Source organism: Syngnathus floridae, chromosome 22 (genome assembly GCF_059516105.1).
Source record: "Syngnathus floridae isolate MCC-2025c chromosome 22, RoL_Sflo_1.0, whole genome shotgun sequence".
Taxonomy (NCBI): Eukaryota; Metazoa; Chordata; class Actinopteri; order Syngnathiformes; family Syngnathidae; genus Syngnathus; species Syngnathus floridae.
Window position 1 is genome coordinate 2,452,372 of NC_142434.1, and position 21,291 is coordinate 2,473,662.

The 21,291-nt window shown below is 43.8% G+C and overlaps 1 protein-coding gene across 3 annotated transcripts; it reads right to left on the reverse strand.

Annotated features, from left to right (window-relative positions):
* Positions 1-5,099: 5,099 nt before the first annotated feature.
* pdzrn4 (PDZ domain containing ring finger 4) lies at positions 5,100-19,611 on the reverse strand. Of its 3 annotated transcripts, none has more exons than XM_088367089.1 (11): positions 18,520-19,611; positions 16,057-16,191; positions 15,798-15,995; positions 10,088-10,293; positions 9,916-10,018; positions 8,167-8,265; positions 8,013-8,075; positions 7,540-7,641; positions 7,399-7,470; positions 6,302-7,297; positions 5,100-6,168 (listed from the first exon to the last, which is right to left on the reverse strand). In XM_088367089.1, the coding sequence occupies exons 3-11, from the start codon at positions 15,864-15,866 to the stop codon at positions 5,596-5,598; spliced, it is 2,283 nt and encodes a 760-aa protein (XP_088223215.1). In that variant the 5' UTR covers positions 15,867-15,995; positions 16,057-16,191; positions 18,520-19,611; the 3' UTR covers positions 5,100-5,595. The 3 variants fall into 3 exon arrangements, with proteins under 3 accessions (XP_088223215.1, XP_088223214.1, XP_088223216.1); XM_088367088.1 differs by having other exon boundaries at positions 7,363-7,470; positions 18,520-19,610; XM_088367090.1 differs by lacking the exons at positions 16,057-16,191; positions 18,520-19,611 and having other exon boundaries at positions 7,363-7,470; positions 15,798-16,018.
* Positions 19,612-21,291: the final 1,680 nt, after the last annotated feature.

Genomic DNA, 21,291 nt, shown 5'->3' on the forward strand with positions numbered 1-21,291 from the left:
GTCAATATGAGAACACTTTGGGAGGCAGTGGAGCAGATAAAAACACGGATTGTGACATGAGGCCAACTGACATTTGTCCGGAGGCTGAGGAAAAACAGCCTTCAGTACAACAATGAGATCATATGTGAATATTTTTCGATCTTCTGAAAGTATGCCTTGCTCCCTTGTGAGCTCAAGAAATATATTTTGGAATAATTATGATGCTAACTCCCGTTAACTTGTCTATGGCGTTTTCAATTCAAGTTAGCATTAAGCTAGCAGGTTTTTGTGGTAGTTTTAAACTTTGGAAAAGTTTTAAAAGTAAACTTTAACAAGGAGTAATAAATAATCAGTTCAGATAAACAAATAAAGAAACGTTTTATTCATTTGGGGGTTAATGATCTGAAATGAATGAAGCATCCCTGAATCCATTCTATTGCTGACTTGGCTGTTGAATTTATGTTTCCATTAAAATTTGGCTACACAAAAGAGTCAATACAACTTGCTCAAAATGATTGCTGCTCTTTTACAGGCACCAATAAAAGTGTTTCAAATGTGTTGTGTTTGCAAAGTGGCGAACGATTCAGCGCGGCCTTGGAGCTAGCCAGCGCCGTATTTCATCCGTCAAGGCGGCCACTGTTAATGTTTTATCGGCCAATGCCGATATAAGCTTTACATTTTCATGGCCGCTGATTGAAGTAATTGTCTCGCCGCCCTTTACGCGGTTATCATGTCACGGACATATTTTCAATATCTAATGATCCACTTTCAGTCTTTCGAAAGATTACCATGTACTTGATTATCATTTTTTTGCAATGACGTTTTACCGTTACCCGCATTTCGAAATGAGACATTTCAGTTTTGCATGTTGTTCTTCTTATATAGCGTAACGACAAGGCCCAGTACAGTGGACACATGCATAGATTGTTTGGATTTACAACCCTGCCGAGGAGTAATTACATCTCCTAATTGCTTCAAGAAAGAGCCCCCGCGGGAGCAACGCGGCTCCAAAACAAAGAAAGATTAATAAGGGAATGATATGACGGAGCCTCGGAGGAGGACGTGTTGGGTGGGTGGGGACGGAAGGAGCCCTGGTTTGAAGATGTGGGCAAGCAAAAGCTTAATCACTTTACCTGATTGCCATCTGAAGTCGTGAATCACAATTAGCTGGCTTTTTGTCAGTTTCGCAGAGTCCATTTCCATGATTAGACCTTGCGTCTTGTCAACTGTAAAATATATTTGCAATTAATCACATACTGTATGCTTCAAACTAGTACTGCACGTATTTATATATTGTTAAGACAACATAATATATTGGAAGCATTACATACGGTAAGTACAATCAAAATAATTGTGGCTCTAAGATTGACCCTTGTGGCACACCACGGGTGATATCGAAAAGTGACGTTTCCCTATCTGGACAAACTAAACTATCCTGTTAGCTCTTCTACCAAATCTATTTTGTCTATCCTAATTCTGGATAAATACGAGGCAATGGGATTTTTAATGACTCGACTCGCCGCATCCTCTCCAGCCTTTGTAGCTCCTCTTCGTCTGTGCTATTAACAAACCCCACCGGTTGTCCTGGTTACCTGCAGATAAGCCGCTAGTGTAATTTAGTTAGCTTGTTATCGCCAAGTACAACGTGGAAGTGGGCAAATGAGGTACTTTGATGCATCGTCCTCCCTTCGGAGAGATTTTTTTGATTACTCTGCTGTGAGAAAAGTTTAACTGCACATTTTTTTCCTCACTGTGGAGGTGCAGGAATGCAGCAAGACTATCTCCACGGAGCTTCTCAAGTATCACCTGGGGTAATTGTGAAGGATGCTAATCTGCGATTCAGTTTGATAGTGTCTACATGAAATATTCACGCGTCTCTCCTCGCACTAAGCTGCCAGCTCTTTGTGGCGTCATCACGCGTATGAAATTGGCAAGAGGCTCCCTGGGAGAGCATGGGGGGGGCGATCAGACGAGGATAATACTTGACAGTTGTTCACCGCCGCGTGACGCCTCTTCTCACCTGAAGCGCAGACGCCGACGTCCTTCACGACCATCTGCCTGTCGTTCACCGTTAATTGATTTGTCCTTGGACATGAGCGTCTTGGGTGGTGTTTTGCATGGAGCCTATGGGAATGTATATGAAGAAACTTGGCAAGACATGAGAACACTGACAATGTCAAACAAGGTGGAGTTTTTAACCAAGCATCAGTTTTTAAGAAAAAAAAAATGGTTTTACCGTACAGCCCACAGGGAAAGCAGATTGGGTTCCTCAACCCAATGTACTCACGGGTAGAAATAACCCAACACTGACTCCGCCCCTTTTGGAGCCAGTGCAAGGTTAGCTATATGACTTACTTTTTCTCGAGCAAATTAAGTTTACTATTCTGTGGCTTATGCAAGCGGCCTTGGAAGTGGACAATTTTAAAAGTAGCCTCTAATTGCAGCTGTTATAGCCGTTGTGGAATGTTGACCCCCCCCCCCCAATTAGCAGGACAGCATGTTCTCTTCTACTGTCTTCTGCATGTGGAACGCCAAAACTAGCCACCCTTAATTGCTTTGTGAATCTTTTCCCTGGTGCTCACACTGAACAACGGGAGCAGCTAATGTATCGGTGTCACTCAAGGTTAAATGCTTTTGCTGTCATTACAATGTAATTTTTTTAGGGGGGGGGGTATGTGTAATTAGCCCAGATATGATCTGTTATTTCTGATGTCATCATATTCTGTTGACTGAGAAAGTTTTTATGTGCATGGACACGTTTGAGGTGATCCGTGTTAATAGCCTTGTGAGTTTTCTTTCCGGAACCTCCCCGGTGGCGTTAAGGCATCGGTAATAAGGCAAGTCGAGGAATCGCAGCGTTTCTTCCATCTCGAATGAAGCGTATTGCTTATTAGCGCACGTTTCGAGACTCTGAGGAGAACATGATGCTAAGTGTGAGGGCGTGCTAAGGAGGTTCTGGTGAGGAAATAGATGGATGATGTGATTGTGGGAATCCCTGCAGGGAGGTTGTAGTAAGACAAATGTGGAAAATTAAAAAGTAGATTTTTTTTCATCATCTAACAAAATCGCTATATTCACTTTCAGGCAAGGCCGTTTTATTTTTATCACACCAAATTACTGACCAAACTCAATATATATATATATTTTTTAATCATGCATCCCTAATATTAGTAAGAAAAAACTTTAATTGATCAGCACTAAAAGAAACCCATGTGAGAGCGACCATTCGTCTTCATTGACTGGTCGCTCAGTGTGAAACGCTTAATTAGTCCCATCCAATGAGGGAGATTAACAATTCGGCTTTACTGCATTTGCTTTGAAGCACTTTTTATCGATTTTTATCCCCCCCTCCTTCATTCATGCCTGAATGACTTCCATTGATTTCAGTCTCCAAAAGCAAAACACTTTGCATTAAAGTGGAAAAGTCATCAATAGCAACGGTGCAATATTCATTTGGTTAAGACAGAAGATACGTACAGCATCAAGATGCATGAAAAATGTACGATTATTTAGCGACCCCGTTTAATTTATTCCATTGAGGCTCAAGGGCAGTAGTGCATTTCATTTTTTTACGTTAAGGATGTCGCCCAAAGGGACTGAGATGCAAAATGGCGCCAAACCTACCTTAAAGTTAAACACAGCTCGCTAAGATGAAGGATATACAGTATAATGTAACATCTTTTATTCATGACCTAATTTGCATCTCGACTGCAATCTAATATGACTGTAAGTGTGATATTTTAATTTTTTTTTTTATCCTCTTTGGAGTAAATAACAATTCTGCAACGTAAAAATTAGCTTGATTGTGATTAGACAACACCATTATGACATCATCTCAAGCAACTTGCTCATTTTAAATCCGATACCATTCAAACTCGGTAGGAGTCTTGCTTGGGTGTGTGACAATAATTCCCAGAGGTTTGATCGGGATCAACCAAAAACTGCCTCTGTAGCTCACCAACAAAAAAATGAAAAGCTTGGAGCGACTACTGTGATCCAAAACCCAAAGATTTTTCTCCAACCCCTCCTGAATGCATCGTAAAACCTCAAACAGGACTTAAAGGTGCACAAAGATGCAAACACACAAAGTCTCACCCGCTCAAGAGTTCCCAGAGTGGCCGTTGGCTGCTTCAAAGCCGTCCTTAGATTAAAAGCGTGCTGGGATTCTGCAATTTTCAACGGTGCCGCCGCCCTACCCGCTTGTCTGCTGGAATATGAATGAGGCACATAGATGAGAATACATAACATATTTCACATATTTATCCCAACAGTACAAGGCGAAAAAATTGGAATATCTAATCAATCCAAAATGGACTCAATGGTCCTCTGTCCTTGGTGAAGAATAGTTCACCTGATTTAATATGATGCACAAAAAGCACCACTCTGATGTACCTCATTAATTCTTCAGCTCAGCGGGCTGTGGACGGATGCGGCAGATTGACGGGGGATGAGGAGACTTCCCCGGTGTCTCGCTTTGAAATGGAAGTATAGTTTAGCGAGGATGCCTCCGAGCTGTAAATGGACACACATCAACCCCCCCCCACATACTTTATATACAAGCAGTCAGTCTTCTCTCTACCAAAACATGAATCTCACAAACTGCGGTGACATGATGATGCCTTGTCAAGCCTGGAAACATCATAAAAAAATACTCTTTTGATTTCTAGCGAGCAATAATATGGAGCTCAGGAGACGTCAGGACTGTGCCGGGGAGGTAATAACCCAGGTGCCACCATTAGGGAAGCTCCGATTTTATACGCTCGTATGTACAATTAGCAATCATGCTCGCTAATCACCCTGCAGGAGTCGTGAGTGCTGCTGATTGCACGCCATTGATCAGCTCACGGTTTGGGATAAAATGACAGAAAAAAAAAACTGAAAAGAAAAATGTCGAAACGTGGTTACAACCTGAAAAATAATCATACCCCCAAATAAATAAATAAAACTGGAAAAAAAAGTCAAAAAGTGGTTACAACCTGCAAAATAATAATACCCCCAAATAAATAAATAAATAAATAATAAAAGAGAATTTTTCATTCCTAAGCAATGAATGATTCAAAGCCATATTTTTTTTAAAGTAGTAAAGCTACAAATAAGACATTTATTGACATCTTTAAATGTTAGCCACGTAACCATAATAATCAAGAAGAAGAATTTACAATTAATATAAATAATAGTAACCGGTATAAATATGCGTGTTGAACATTTTAAATTAATCACGCGTGAATTAATTTTTAAGGGTCTGTTCAAAAGGACATTAAAGGTTGTACAATTTCTGACCTCCACAGTTTTGGTGATACATTTACAACAAATCTATTTACATCACATTAACATTGAGTGTAAAAAAAAAAAAAATGTTCATACAAAAAGTTAAGTAGCGAGATTACAAATTGTGAAAAATATCCCCTTTTTCCCCCCCCTGGTGTAAAAAAAAATGTCTTGAAGTTTGAGATGGAGTCACAATCGCGTATGATCATGGAAGTTGGACCAAAATTCTCTACATTACCAAAAGCCGAGCAATAATAGTAAAATAGTTGAGGTTGCAAAAAGTATTCAAGTGAGAAAATGCTACAAGCAAGAACGGTCTTTGCCAAAAAACCGACTGTAAACATTCTCCTACACCGTCGTAACAGACAAGAAGGCGTTATGGACTTGGGAGTCGTCTGGGACTCGAGCCCCGTGACTCATCAGTTCCTGGATGGTCATCCAATTGTCCAGAATCTTTTTGTTACGTTTCTTCATCATCTTCTTGTGACTGAGTTCCAGGATGTTGAGCTCCTTGTGGGCGTCGGCCCCGCTGGCCAGACCCTCCTTCAAACACTCAAAGCGGCTCTTCTGCATGAACTCCCTCCTCTTCCTCTGCTCCCTGGCTCTCGCCAGATGCTGCTTCCTCTCCTCCTTGCTCCAGTAGCGACCCATCTTCATCTCGCTCATGGCGTCGTCGTCCGTGGTCATGCCGCCGCTGCGTTCCTCTCGGATCCGGAGGGCCCGCTCTCTAAGGATACGGTCTCGAGCCGGTCTCCGGGCCACGTAGCGGGAACCGTCCGCTCGGACTTTGACCTTCCACTCCAGACGAGGTTCCCCGGAGCGAGCGTTGCGGTTTAGCGGATCCCGGCAGACGCTCAGGAGACTCAGCTGGCTCTGGGTATACTCCAAGGAAGAGTGCTGTTGTAGCAGCTGCATGTAGCCCTGGAACACAAACGGACCAAGAAAAGATCTCGATCAGGTTGTAATCTGAAGTCACCTGCTGTGATTTTGCCAACGACCAAATCAACTTTGGATATTCCAAAACGTCTACTCGATTGACACGCCTCGTACCAACCTGAAGTTGCCGGGATCCGAGCGAGCCGTGGTAAGGACTTGTTTGGTATGAGGCAAACGGCGATTTTCTTTTTGGATCTTTGGTTCTCCCCTTTTTCTCGCAGCGTTCATCGTCCGCAGGCAGCGCCGGGTCGGACTCGGATCGAGAGGGGTTACTCTGATCCGGGCTGCTTGAGAAAACAACGTGATCTGCTGGTGCACCATGTTCCGGTGAGCCCTGAGACTTAGGAACAGGGATGAAGCTGCTGGAGGCCATTTGGAGGTTCTTCTGGTTGGCGATGCTGATGCGTCTCTGGAGGGAGTGCTCGGGAGATGGCTCCACCTTCAGCGGGGTGGACCGTGCACTCTCGGCTGTGTTGTAGGCACTGGAGCTGTCTTTTTCTCGGCTCTTAGGGTGTTCGTAAATGTCTGCCAGCCTGCCGTGGTTCTTGAGCCTACGACCCGGCGAAGAAGACGGCGGGGTTAAGGCGTCCGTCTGCCGGCGGAGCTGATGGGCCTGCATGATGTTCTGACACTCGAGCTCAATGCTGCGTAGTTCTTCATTCAACATCCTCAGCTCTTGCTCCACCCCTTCACCTTCCTCAGCCTCCTCAGCACTATCTCCATGTCCCTGTTCCGTGAGGCTGCACTCGATACTGTGTCGAATGGAGTACACCCCGCACTCCACGCCCTTCCGGATTTGACACTTGACTTCCAGAAGTTGCTGGAAGTGATTCTCCAGAGCCAAGATCCCACTTCCACCGTCGTGAACGCTCACTACCCCTTCGCAACCTTGACTTGCTGTCCTTTGCTTGTCCTGTGGAATCAGAGCACCTCGCTTGCTGTGTGGATTCTGGGCTCGCCATTGGTCCCTCAAACACTGAGCTGGACTTCTCCTGCAGAGACCGGCCGATAACGGTTGGTGCTCGGGACTGTCGGTCCCGCACCCAAACCCGCTGTCTTTGTCTTGGCTGTTGGAGGAACAGGTCGCTGCGTCCGTTGTCCTTTCCTCTTGACCCTGCGGATAAAGAATTCCAAAACCAGTCCTTCGGTAAGCATCTGGATTCCGATGCCAAGTCTCACCTCGTCTTGCTTGCGGCTGCAATTCTTCTTGCCTACCTCCAGGATCTCCATCTTCAGTTCCTTCACCAACTCTTGTTGCTCATCGTCTAGCCACACATCGTCCTCCAGCTGAAAACCAAATCATCTCAAAACCAAGAAACCTTGACCTGGTGTCAAGACCATCCCCGTGGTGGTTACCTGTGTCTCTGGCCTCGTCACCAGCAGGACGATGCTCTTTGCATGTTCTCCTGACAGCAAGGAAACTGCCTTCTCTCTATCATGCACCGTATGGCCATTTATCTGCACTCAAAAACATGCCAATAATGATCAGCCTTTTCAGAACCCCACACATCTACGATCTAGAACCCTCCAAGCCATCACCGTCGCTAAGCATGTTCCACCACAGGTTGAGCAAGCGCACCGTCCAACCTCTTCAGTCTTTGGCCATACAATTAACTGTTGTTTGACAGGAGGTGTTCATCTTTTCTCCTCTAGAGTAATGGGCCTGCCATAAGGAGATAATGGCACCGCGAGCAAAGAGATACACTACGCCCAGAGAATTAATAGCTGAAATGTGAGAGGAGATTTTAGGGTTGTCTTTTTGCTCCTGGGTTTGTTTGTATCGTGCTTGGTCACAAAGTCTTTACGGAGGGATCGAACGTCGAACTTACTTGTAGAATACGATCGCCGTTTTTAATACGTCCGTCTCTTGCTGCTAAACTGTTGGGCTCCACCTTTACCAAACACACCAGAATTTCAGACAAGCATTGCTAAGACAGTCAACCCAGGAAATAATTTGAACAAAGGTTCTCCAAGAAATTTTACCTGGCTGACGTAAATGGCCATGTCCTCGTCCTCATCAGTCCGGTAGCACAACGTTAGGCCCAGTTTCTCTTGGGTGTTCTGCTTGCATAATTCCACTTCCTGTTGGAGGAACCAATAAGTTTTTATCTTCACAATGGTTTCAAGTGAACCAACCAGATGAGTAATCCAAGGAGGTAAATAACCTATAGGTGGGTGGAAGGGGCTATCCGAGATTGACAGCGGAAGTAATTATTTTCTATGGCATTGAACCCTCTGTGTAAAAGTGACCTTCAAAGGTTTATGTTGATGTACGGCAACTGGCAAAACCTCACCGCGTTATTACTTCGATAAGACGTGACAGCCAAATTCAGAAGCGGACCTCACGAACATGTGATGTCATCAAGCTGCGGTGGTTGGTGCAAAAAATGGTCCCAGACATGATTAGCCCGGATTTGTATCCAGACAGCCGTGACATCAAATCATTTCCTCTCCCAACAATTGCATTGACACTTACGTGCTCGTGTTAAATGGCAAAGATGTGTAAATGTTATACGCCGTGGCGGCATCTGCTACATTTCTGCCTAATTGCCTCTTAACATCTTGTCTAATTGAAAAGAAATGATTGCGGCACATAATGTTCATTGTTTCCACACTGTGTGATGACATGCATCAGCCTACCGCATGTGTTTTGGGTCTTAATTGTGGAACAACGTGGTGTTATTCATTTATTTTTATTTAGCATTTATTTATTTTTATTTATAATTTATTCATAATTTATTTTCAGTTATTTATCACTTATTTATTCATTTATTTTATTTATAATGGTTTATCATTTATTTTATTTATTTTTATAATTTTTTTTTTTTTTTTGTCATTTTTCATCCTACCTTTGGGGGCACTGCAAAACAAAACTGTCAGCTCATCTCTCAGCTTCTCAGTACAGCAGTAATATTAGTCGCTCTACGTAGATGATAAATAATATATCCCCGTGAGTATTATTTCTTTATCTGTCTATTCTATGCAAAACAAACCATTGGGCTAAATATTTCATTCAAAGCTACTTTCAACATCCTAGATATTGTCCACTTCAAAAGTACTCTACAATTTGTGAGTCTCATGGCAGCATGTTGTCAATCAGCAGCAATCCCAGGACTATCTTGTCTCATCCATCCAGTCAGAGAGAGCCCTGATGTGCTACCTGTCTGCCAAGCTGACCTTGCACGAAGCCTCTCACCCATATCACGCGGCGATTTAAACCTCAGCTGGCAGCGAGGGGAACCCTAATGACCCACAATGGCGTTCGCTGAACCAGGAAGTGCCCATTAAACCAGACGGAGCTGACGGCGGCTCGTCACTGTCACAGGCGATCACCCACTGGTCCTCTTTGGGACCCGCTGTCATCCGTTTGTTAGTGCATACACACACAGGCTACATGTGTTCTTGTCTGCTCATTAAAGCAGCCAACCAGGCAATTTGGTGTAGCATTGGGCTTGGTCCAAAATGAACTCTAATGTTCACCAAACGTCATTTTTCATTTTATTTATTTATTAGTTTATTTATTTGAGCGGGTTGACCCTAACCCTAACCTTAACCCTAACCCTAACAACTGGATAGGTTGGGTTAAGGAGGGAGATGATTGGCTGAGACAATGAAAGGGGGCGGGGCAAGCAGAATAGACCTGTATATATTGATAACAAGCACACCATTTTTTTTTTGCCGTGTGCTTTTGTACATGCTGGAGTTCAGAATGAGAGTGAGACAAAATTGTACCTCATAAACAAACTCTTCAGCCCGCTCCACTTCAGCAGGTATATTGGACAGGTACTCAGGACATTCGTAGAACTCGTGTTCCATTGTGTGGAGAGAATGGCAGCTGAAAAGAAAACAGTCTTGTCGCATGTGGTTGTCATTCAACGACAGAATAGAAGAACGGAGCTCGCACCTGTCAGACAATAGGAACGGGCAGACGTCAGGCACGGGAGGCGTCACCGGGCGGAGCTTTGCCAACGCCATGATGTGCTCGAAGGTGATATCGGTTTGCGTGCACACGTCGGCGACGCAACCCTCCTCCTCCGCCACGGGATCTCGTCGTACGGCCTCCGCCGCCGTCTCATCCTGCTCCACCTTGGAGAAGTTACGCCTGTTCACCTGCAGAGACATCAATCAGATATTCCAGCTAATTAATCACAGTGAGCCCATTCGATAAATAAAAACAATAAAAGGATTTTCGGGTATATTTTATTATTCCTCGTAAGGTCAAAGGTGAACATGCTCTGCTGAAGTGATTGACGCCTGTCAGCGAATCAGAATATAAATGTCAAAACAGCCCATATATTAAATCCTCGCACAATTTAAGCCACTTATTGTTAAATATGTTCTCCAAGACATTTTTTATTCAATCACACATATATGTATCTATCCTCGAAGGGGGGAAAGCAGCAAGCTGCCATTCGAGGCCACAGGCTATTAATCAACTAGTTTGTGATCTTCTAATTAAACTCATCGTCAGCCACGAGTGCTTCCAAGCTGGAGCGCAAATGGCGTCTCTGGAAAATTGGGGTTAAAAGTAGCACGATGAAGGTCAGCCCGAGGCTTCCAATATGCTCAAGAGTCAGCCCCTTGAAAAAAGCTTTTTTTTTTCAATTCAAACAGGAGGACTGCAGATAAGAGATTTTATTTGTGTTGCCTGCGTGGAGATAAGAGCGTGATGGGGAATCTGTCAGATAGTGTGGGAGAAAAAAAAAAAAAAGACATTCTTCATACATGTTCTCCCAACAGATATGCTCGCTGCATTAACTGAACTGATAAGGTCGGGTGTCACCGAGCAGCTTCACAATGGCCGACGGGACAAAAAGCGATTCCAAGCCCACCTTGGCCCAATCAGGTTCCTTCAGATTCTTGTGAACTTCACTTCAATACAAGTGCCATTGTTATTCCATAAGGGGAAATTGGCATCTTGCGACAAGGGACGGAAACGCAGGTGGCGGCTCGCGGCCACAATCTGGTTTGAGGCCACGGCGGCCGTCATAAATGTCTCATTTCAATAATAAAAGTGGAAGGGGGACTTTGAGTGACAGGCTGCAGTGAATCACATTGACCTCTTTTGCCTCGTGACGCTAACATGCCATTGATGCAGAAAGAGGAGGAAATACACCACGGGAAGTCATTTGAGTATTCGAGTAAGCCAGGTTGGGCATTTTGAACTCTTAAAAATGACCATACTGTTTTAAAACCGAACTTGGCTTTGAAACCAGGGGCGGTTCTAGGATCAGAATTTCCGGGGGGGCTGAGATGCCCGAAAGGCAAAATAAATTTCAAAACATTTTACCCCAAAATATCTCCTGGTTTTGCTAGATACTATTCATTTAGCTATTTTTTATTTAGACTAACATTGGCTTTGGCGTGCCAGCCCATAAATTAGACAAATCATACAAATGTAAATCCTTACTCCCCCGTTGTCCAATCGCTAATGTTGTTTTTCATTTCAGCAATGCACCAATTAATCAAAGTGACAAGGCATTTCATAGGAGACATTAGCCAAAAATGCAAATCAAACGGCTAGCAGGCTGTAAAGATGGCCGCTCACGGATGTCAACGCGGTGCTTGACTGCAGCGTTTCACCGTCACGTATGCAAAAAAAAAAAAAAGTGGGCTCAAGAGGCAATGAGTGTGCTTCAGCGTTTTGCAGACGCGGGCTTGCGCACAAAAACAACCAATTAGTTCTACGTCCAACATGAAACGTGGATTAAGCAGAGCGGCGGAAACTAAGCCTTCACCCACTGAAGATGAATTCAAAATAAATATTCTTTTGGTCTTTCTTTTATATATATATATATATATAATGGATTGAAGGAGCAATCAGCAATATTCCATTGAGCTAAGAATACTGTTATTATGGCAATAAATCATAAAATAAATGTCTGTAATATAAAATGGATGAAGCCACAAAAGTAAAAATGTCAACATTCTAGTCAATAACCTGTTTCACAGCCATAGTTGCTTTTATTCCTTTTAAATTGGACTTTTTGTTCTCACGGGGGATGCAATATAACAAAGGAAAAAAAAATCTGTCGGAGCACTTTTCATTTCCTGCTGTCTTCCGTATGCAAAACAAGCTTCTTCTGGTTATTTCGCCTTCTTTTGTATTTCTCCTCGCATGAGACAGCCTCAACTAGGACTGCTGGAGTATTGATATTAACGCTGAGGTTGCAATTAAATGGAAAATGCACAAGCTGACAAATAAAACGGCAAATGAAAGGGCGAATACCCTCGCAGTGATGGCACCGAGGTTTCTGCGGTTGAACTAATAGCTCGACGGAGCGAATCCGCAAGACTCGCCATCCCGCCAAGACGAGAACAATTAGCCGGCATCCGTCTTGCCGCCGCCGTAATGAGCCTGCTTTTGTCACAAGAGGAGGGGAAAGCACTTTTACAGCTTCAATGACCTTCAATTTTATGCCATTTACAACCCAAAACTAGCTCCGCCCCCTCCAAAAAAGAAGGTACTTTGATTGTCTTCTAATGAATTTATTTATTTCAGATTTGGGCTAAAGGCAAAAAAAAAAATTTGCATAAAAGACTTGGAAAGTAAAACATTTTCCTCGAGAGCTTAAAAAAAAAATAGCAAATCAAAGATTCATGCGTTGGCTCTTTGCATAAAATTATTTTTACAAAAAGCCCGGAGTGTGAACTCGATATTTTTCCACCGCTGTAACTTTTTTTTTTTCAATGAATTTCAAAGTGATGCATGTTTATGCTAACTGGTAGCTCATTAGCATTATTCATAACATGAAGTTTGCCCTTTGGTGAAGATGTAAATCTAAAAACCGCCACACTTTATGACAAAAATTAAAAGCTTTAAAAAAAAAAATTGTCCAACTGAATCTGCAGTTGCCACCAAAACTACCAATGACTTATTTTGCTTTAAATGGATCCACAGTGAAACCCAAAAAAACGTTTCCACAACCTGGCTCCATTTGGACATTCTCGCTCTGCGGCCCGAAGGCACACGAGTGCCGCATGTAATCATAGCCGCCGACTATGCAGATGGTTTAGCGCTATTCTATCCGTAACTGGACTCGACGGCAACCTCCGAGTGGGCCTAATTGACTTCCAAAGTGAGCTTAGTTAAGTGGGAATTCAACACCAGCGTGTGCTGCTGTAATCTCATCCTACCTCGGACCACCTGCGTCCTCACTGAGGCTTTTTGAAATGGACTTGACGTGTTATGAAAAGTCAAAGTGGGTGCAAGAAATGATACGCTTTGGAATTTGTGATGTTGTAATGCGGGATTTTGGATTTTATTTTGAACACGATAATTTTAAGAAGTCGATTAATTGAAAAAAATTGCACATTTTTTTCCTGTCATTTTACAAAAACAGGACAGAGGTTGCAACATTTTTTGTAATCGGTAATAAATTCGCCGATTATGTACATTTTGACGGGAATCGGCCAATCACCATCAGACGTATGACAAGTTCCAGATGGTTGGCTTTTAGCCTGCAGATGTAACCGTAAGGTGTGTTATTGGGTTATCATGGTTGGCCAGCGTCACCGGCAAGCAGCTCGCACAACAAAATCCGATTAGTCTCCCTCTTTCTTGTCTCCTTTACTTTCATGTGTCTCTATATGCTCCTAGGTAAAAAAAAAAAGGGGGCGGAGTTACACCTAAGTGTATTAGTAAGTGCGCCAGAGAGTGAAAGGGTCAAGGCAGTGGGATGGAACAAAGTTAAAACAGTGGCTGGCTAGTGATAAGGAAGGAGGGAATGGAAGCTTTTCCTCCCTCATTCTTTCTCCTTCTCCTATCCTATCATCTTGAGCAGGCTAATTGGCCAAAGCTGATAACAACAGATAAGTCGCCACAACACACATAAAGACTAGAAGTGACATTTTTACACAGTCGTAAAAGTAAAAGCAGAGAATGTGCAATGTGTAAATATGCGGGGGGGGGGGGGGGGGGGGGCGGATTGTGTCGACCCCCCAGTCAGGCTTTCATTTCAGGCTTATCAGAAGCAGCACAGTCGTCGTGGCGCAGCTGCTTTTTGCCTTTTTGACCCCTCGCAAAAAAAGAAATGAAAGTGTATGACATCAAAAAAAAATCTAACTCAATACATTTTTCTTCTCCGAGCGTTTGCACGGGTGTGAAAGCGAACCACTTGTCAAGTGCAATTACGCTCATGTGGGCAAAGGTCTCCTTCCTGACCCGGGCTGCCTGGCAGCACCACTTGTTACACTCCGACAATGAAATACAGACTGAAAAGGTCGGCTGATTTAAAAATACATATATTTTTCAACCTCTTCTGCTTGATGTCACGGCCCAGGTCTGAGGAGGCCATATGGAGCGGCCGGCTGGACCGGACTGGAGAAGATCCCCCCCCCCCCCATGGTGCTGTCTAACAGGCTGGACATGTGGCTAAGCATCTGTCTCCGGCGGACTCAATAGAAGGACGCTCACCAATAACTATCGTCTTGGAACAAAAAAAAATCTATGTATCGATCAGTGGCGAATTTGCATCAGTGTCTTAATTCACCACTAGAGGGCACTGTGCAGAAAAAAAATCGAATTTGTTGTTGTGATAAAAATAAACAATTTCACTCCAGTGATACGCATCAATTAGCTTTCATCTTCGTAATCCAAGCGGGTGGTATCCGTGGAAACTCAAACCGCACCGAAAAAGCTCATTGGACCAGAACTACAGGGAGCAAGAGAAGACTTGAGAAACGATGAAAGTGAAACGCCACGGGGGGATTGCCGAGAAATCTCTCACTCCCTCGTCAGCCTCCGCGGTGACACACTTTTGGCAAACTGAACTCTCGTCTCTTTTCCCGCCTTTGACAAGCATTAAGGCTTCAGAAAAAAAAAATCCAAAATGCGGCCTAGTAAAGCCTCGTGTTATACTCCGAACCATCAGGGGGCAGCATTGTGAGTGAACAATGATGATATTTTTGAAGGTGTGCTATTTCTTGCTTCGCACCCAAGCAGCTCATTATTTATAATAACGCTCATTCTTGCCTCCTTACTCTAATTTTTCGCTTGGTTTAACAGCAGCCCATGAAATCATCCTCATGAGGCGGTGTCCAATTTTGCTGCTGCTGGCTCGCAGAGCACGACTAAATGATAAATGAAAGGCCCGCCGATGTCGTACTCGTTAACAAAGCACGTTTGCCACGCTGGACGCCGAACCATATGGTCAGAATTGTTGGGGAAAAAAAAAAAACAGTGAGTTTCACACTTTCTTTTCTAATCAACACATCCAAATCTTGTGAAACGGAATTTTCGGCCCATGCTGACAATGTGTTTGAAGGCTCTTAGCCAATAAAAAAAATAAATAAAGACCATCTCTGTTTCTCCGGAACATATTAAAACGTGCCCCAAAGGTAAAAACTCCCAGTTCAAAGCGATGATGTTCATAATAAATTCAAAACGATAGCGGGCAGTTTTCATGAAAGTTCGGCAAATCCTAACTTGGGAATTTGCAAAAATAATTTTGTATCAATATATATCAGAAGGTTGTGCATCTCAAACCGATTCAATTTTGGATTCACTCCTATAGACATCTATTCATATCCGGCCCACTTTGAAGTTTCTTCTCGCTCCATCTCTTATCCCCTTTGAGTCGTGTGTTCCATCATGGTAATCATCATCCTCTTACCTGTGCAATCTCGTAGAGCAGCTTGTAGTGCTCCTCCCGCTTCTGCAAGGTGCACAAATTGCAGCCCATGGCGGTTGCCGGGGAGACGGCGCTCGGTCCGTCGGAGTGAGATGCCCGCGCGCCTGAGCTCCCCCGCGGGGCTGAAAGGCGCTCCTGCTCCTTGGCTCCCCTCTCGCATCCCTCAGAGGATCCCCGGTTCTGTGCAAACACACATAGATCACTTTGCTGTCTTTGCGGGGACGTGGATGATGGAAAGCACCTGGCTTCTTTTCTCGTCTCCTCCACTCTCCTCCTCTTCCAGTGTATGAGCTCACACTCGCATGCAGGGAGACTTTTGGCTCCGGCGGACACACCTCCTCCTGTGGCAGGCTGCTTTCACAGCATGGTGGGCTTCCTGCTCATTGGCCGAGAGAGAAACAGAGAGGCGGAGTTCAGACTGTGAGCATCTTTGCATTAGCGTGCAGGTGTGCTTGCAAAGACCCCGAGCAATCGTTTTAAGCCTAACAAGTGTCCTGCTGTTTAATCAAGTTCGAATCGAGAGCGCAACTGGAGTTGGCGTGGAAATCAATCTCCATCGCATTCAATCAGATGCCCTGGTCGACTTGTAGCCCGCCATAGATTTACAGTCACCAAAGTGATGCCGCCTGGACAGTTTGACAAGGGCACTGGATTGGGCTGACACACAGGAAGAAACACAGACTAATATTGATTGGCTTGGAATTAGCTCGCAGGGCGCCCCACTACACTCAATGCTCGGTTGAGGCAGAAGAAAAAAATATTCACGCCATTCCTACAATCTCTGCTTTGTATTCATGGCCCTGGATGAAAGGTTCATGATGTCTGTAGCTCAATTTGTTTTAGTTCCAGAGACCTCCGCTAAAGTTGGAGTAATATTTTAGCAAGATGCTACAAAAGTATCAAAACAAGAGTAATATTCCGCTTGCTAACTCGCTAGCCGACAAGCCTTTTCGTCCGCCATGTTACGTTGACCCACATGCGACACAAAACCGAGTGAGGCGGAGATTCGATTGCGATTGAGCTAGCTAGCAGGCTAGCTCGTTACATATAGCATCCAACCTACGTATGGTGGTAACAAAAGGGGAAAATGAAAGCTCCTATCCAGGACTTTATGGAGGTAACAGGGCCAATATGGGTCACATTGATTTATGTTTACCATGAAATAGAACACGGGAACTCCCCGTCAGCCAGATGACCAATAGCTGTCACGGCCAAGAAGATGAGGCGGAGATGCGTCATTGCTTATCACCCAGGTACAAGGACCATAGCGGGGCAAGTCAAGGGCGTCGGAGCACGGCCAGATACAACCCCCGAGATAACACTTAACCCTTCTCGAAGCAAACGTACGGGTGAGGTCACCATCGTCCGAAAAAATGACATCACCAGCTAATGAATTAGCTTCTCCTTCCTTTCAATTCTTTGTCCTAAAACCCGATCGACAACTTGGCAACATCCGGCTAATTCTCACCGGAGGACTCGTAAAATGCTAGCACGGTGGCATTTCATCAAAAGGTGATATCATCATCGTGGTGCGGGTTTATGACCTCCGCCATCCATTTTTATTGTTCATATTGCCCTCTTTCTATCATCTCTCCTTCAGTTTTAGGATCGTCCTATATTACCGTCGGTCGCTATCTCACGTGCCGCTTGTAAAACTTGAAACGAGAAAAGTGTTGAAGGTCTCGCGTTGGGAATCAGGAAAAGTTTTTTCTGGGTTAGGGTAGAAAATCGCAGTCAGGGTCATCAACACGGTTTAGGGTCAGGCTTCGGGGTCTGGGTTAAACCCTCGCCCTTGATTAATAAGACAAAACCTCGATGTAATTCAATTAAGTCTTCACTACCTCCAAGTCGATGGCGTGAGAAGAGCTCGAGGGCGTCTCGCTCACGGCTCTCACTATCCGTAAGCCATCCATTATTTACCAGCGCTGAGCCGTTCATCTGGCTAAAAACACAATTAGACTCAAAGCAAGAGACAGCGGGGAATTACTGTAAAGTATCCTTCCCATTGTATCCCCCCGCCCACGTAATTACATTTTTAACTATTAATTATGGACTAATGCTGAGATGCAATTGTTACAATGTCGTCCCATTCGAGAAAAATGACTGCGAAAAGACATTTCATTATCGAGAAACAAAAGACAGGCAAGACAATGCGAGGAGATACTACGGTGGCATTCAGCTGAACGCATTTTTTTGTTTTCTTTCCAAATGTGCCATGTCGTGCAAAATCATTCACCGCTGTTATCGTTTCAAGACAAAGAGTCAAATCACTGCGGCTTGCTCGATTGGCCGAGCAAGACTGCAGAAAAGTGTCCGTGTTTCGGAAGCGTTGTCACCTGATACCCTTTTGGGTGGGCTGCCTCAGTTCTGCGTTACCGTCTGGTCAGCGTGGAATCTGAAACCGGAGCAGCCTGTTCAGGTGACTACCAGACGGACCAACTGGAATCCTGAGAGATCCCCTTTGGAACTGCCTGGACACCCTTGAAACTCATTTAAGTACTACTTTCCTATTCTTGGCATTTGAATGGCCCGCATGGTCGTCCCCCTGCTGCACTAATGGCACAAGCGGGGCCTCTTAAACCTTAGACCGCATCTGTGACTCTATTGAACCGGACACCCCTTGGGTTGAGAGAAAGCATCTCAGCAAGAAAACAAATAGAAAGCAGACCATTTGGGAAATTGCAGCTTGGAGTTGTCCTGATACCTGAATCTCGTTGCTGAAGACTCCGAGTGAGTCCAACGTCCGCCAGGTTTCTCCTGGGCAGTGTCGGGATACGGTCAGGGTTACGAAGATGTCCATTGGAAAACCATTGGGGGGCCCAGTGGGGGGTTTACGTCCATCTCTGTGCTGTCGATGAGCTCAAGAAGGCCAAGACAGCTGTTCCTCCATTGTCCGGGTGCTTAACTGGATTAGGGCGGGGGGGGCACAAGGCCAACACAACACTTTGACAAGTGTTAACCTCAAACTTAAAAAGCAGATGGGGGAGAACAATGACTCATCCCTCTCCGGCTTTAAGGATACGGACGAGACGACTCAAGAGAGAATTTTAGACCGAACCAATCAATCCTGAAAGATAATACAATTCGACACTCGGGATTTTCTTCATGCGAATTTTCTTCCCTGTCGCAAATTAATCTGGTACGATACAGAACGGGCGCTCAGGTTCGTAGGCGTGAGATTAGTCACGTGTCGCTGAACTCCGAGCGTTTTGGTCTCGCTTCCTGGTTTCAGCTGCCCGGGTTTCTCTTTGTGCTTCTTGCATGGGAGATAAGAACACAATGGTGTTCTGCTTCCATCACAAAAAGAGGAATAAGGACAGAAACTGTTTTTTTTTTCTTCTAAATCGTCAGTAAAAACATTTGACAGTTTTTGTGTGAACAATAAGGTGAGAGTGCAAGTAAGTGAGGAAACATTGATTGTTGGTCTTTCGCGACCTACAGTCAATACGTGTAATAACGTTTTGTTCAACACTTTCACTGAAGTATAATCGATATTTTCCCGTTCCACTATTGGCACCTAAGTCCCCAAGAGTTAACTACGCTAAAACGAAGAGCTTCTTGTTCATCGATCTATAGACTCAAAAAAAGTCCAAAACTGCTAAAAGGTAACCTGCAGATATTTCACAAGCATTTCTACCCTCATAGATAAGCTACACTTACATGCGATTGATTACTTAATTGGGTGGGCGGGGCTTAAAACCTCCTGCTGGGCCCAATCTGCAGTCTAAGTGGCTAATAAAAACATTTACTACTCCCCTGATGGCGATGCAAAAAAAAAGTGAAAGCGAAAAGATTTTTGCAATTTAAAATACCAAACTTACAAACACATATTGAGCCTAAAAAAGACTTTTAAATGACTTTAAAATGTACACACATGATTTGGTGCAAGGTTATTTTAACAGCCGATTTACATTCCGAGGACAAAAAAAAAAAGCCGAGCAAGCACTTTTACCCCGCTTAAATGCTAGTTAAGGAGACATGAGCCTGTCAGATAGGATTGAAGCCCCTATGCCATTGCTTTTAATCAAATCACTTTTTTTTTTCCCTTTTTGAGACGTATGTCACCATGGCAACCCTGCACTATGACAGAGCTGATGACAGAGGGCCACTAAGAGCAGATCTGTCAGCGAAATAGCACCCAGACGCCAGAGACGCGCTCTAATGATGTGTGAACCCCCCCCACACACACACACAAAGAAGACAATACATTAGGTACACTTTGGAATAACACGTATTGGAATTAACGCAATACAATCCATAGCATGGTGACAATTTGGATTGATAGTGACACTGAATAATTTTCGGCACTGCTGTAAACATGCCAGTCCACTAGGCGGTACAATCAGCTGCAGTGACCTTGTGACCGCATTCCCATTTTCGTTACCCATTTGGAAATACAATTTAAAAAAATAAAATAGAATAAAAAATACATATTAGCATTCATAAGAAGTAAACAAAACAATGTTGCTCATGTATGAACATGTAAAGCTATTTGCTGCTCCCATGAGGCATGTTGTTCATTCAATAATAAATAACGGTCCGGTACAATTATACCCGCGCCGATACCTAATACGGATTTATGTTACTTGGTTGGAAGCCTTTGTTGCTTTTCAATAAGTGTCACACGTCATAAATTTGCCGTCGCGGGGTCAAATGAAGAATGAGGTCACCTCGACGTGTATATGACAAGGGACAATACATTAGGTACACCTGTGCCCTCAAATGACCTTCGAAACAGGAATCCTGCTTTTAGGTTGGATTTGAATGAAATAGAAAAATAAACAGCGTGCTGTATTATTTATCATGATTTTATGTGCGGGATTTACAAGTCCAACTTACAGCTTTTACTAGGCAAATAAAAATCGGAGGAAGACATTTATGAGGTTGCATACATTTTGGTTAATGTATCCGGCGGTGTGAAATGCTGAACGCCTTTCTCCGAGCAAACGGCCAAGAAAAATAGAAAATCTCGTCTTGTATTACAGTTACATGCACACAAAGGTCGATTTGAGTTTGAGGGTAACGGTGACGTATTTGGAAAAAGCCTCTGACCTCATCCCGAGTGTCTGAAGTGGTCACCAGATTCTTTCGAATGCGTATTAACCGTCATTTGTTAAGCTTGTCTTCCCTTAATGGTGATTTATTGCAAGGAACGACTGAGGGTTTCATAAATCAATACATGCTATTTATAGTGGCTGTGAACAGCAGGAATTAATAATTTATTAAATTATTTGTTAAATGAATATCTCATTAAAATACATTGTAACAATCTTATAAGGAGAGGATTGAATGAGCTTCAGCTTTCCAGGTTAAAGCTTTTTTTTTTTTTTTAACCACAGGGAGAGGACGATTTAAAAAAAAAAAAGTGCAAAGTCGGTCTTTTCCAAGCATTAGCATTTTTCACTTATGCAGCATTATTTGATGCTTTGAGCTGGAAACAGTCATTAAAAATGCATCTGTCTCAAGTTAGGCAATA

Excerpts from the sequence above, each read along its gene's own strand:
- pdzrn4 (XM_088367088.1), bottom strand. The coding sequence starts at position 15,866 with ATGGGCTGCAATTTGTGCACCTTGCAGAAGCGGGAGGAGCACTACAAG. Across the intron at positions 8,266-9,915 it reads CTGAAGAGTTTGTTTATGAG|GAAGTGGAATTATGCAAGCA; the intron begins GTACAATTTTGT and ends TTCCTCCAACAG. Across the intron at positions 8,076-8,166 it reads TGGCCATTTACGTCAGCCAG|GTGGAGCCCAACAGTTTAGC; the intron begins GTAAAATTTCTT and ends TGTTTGGTAAAG.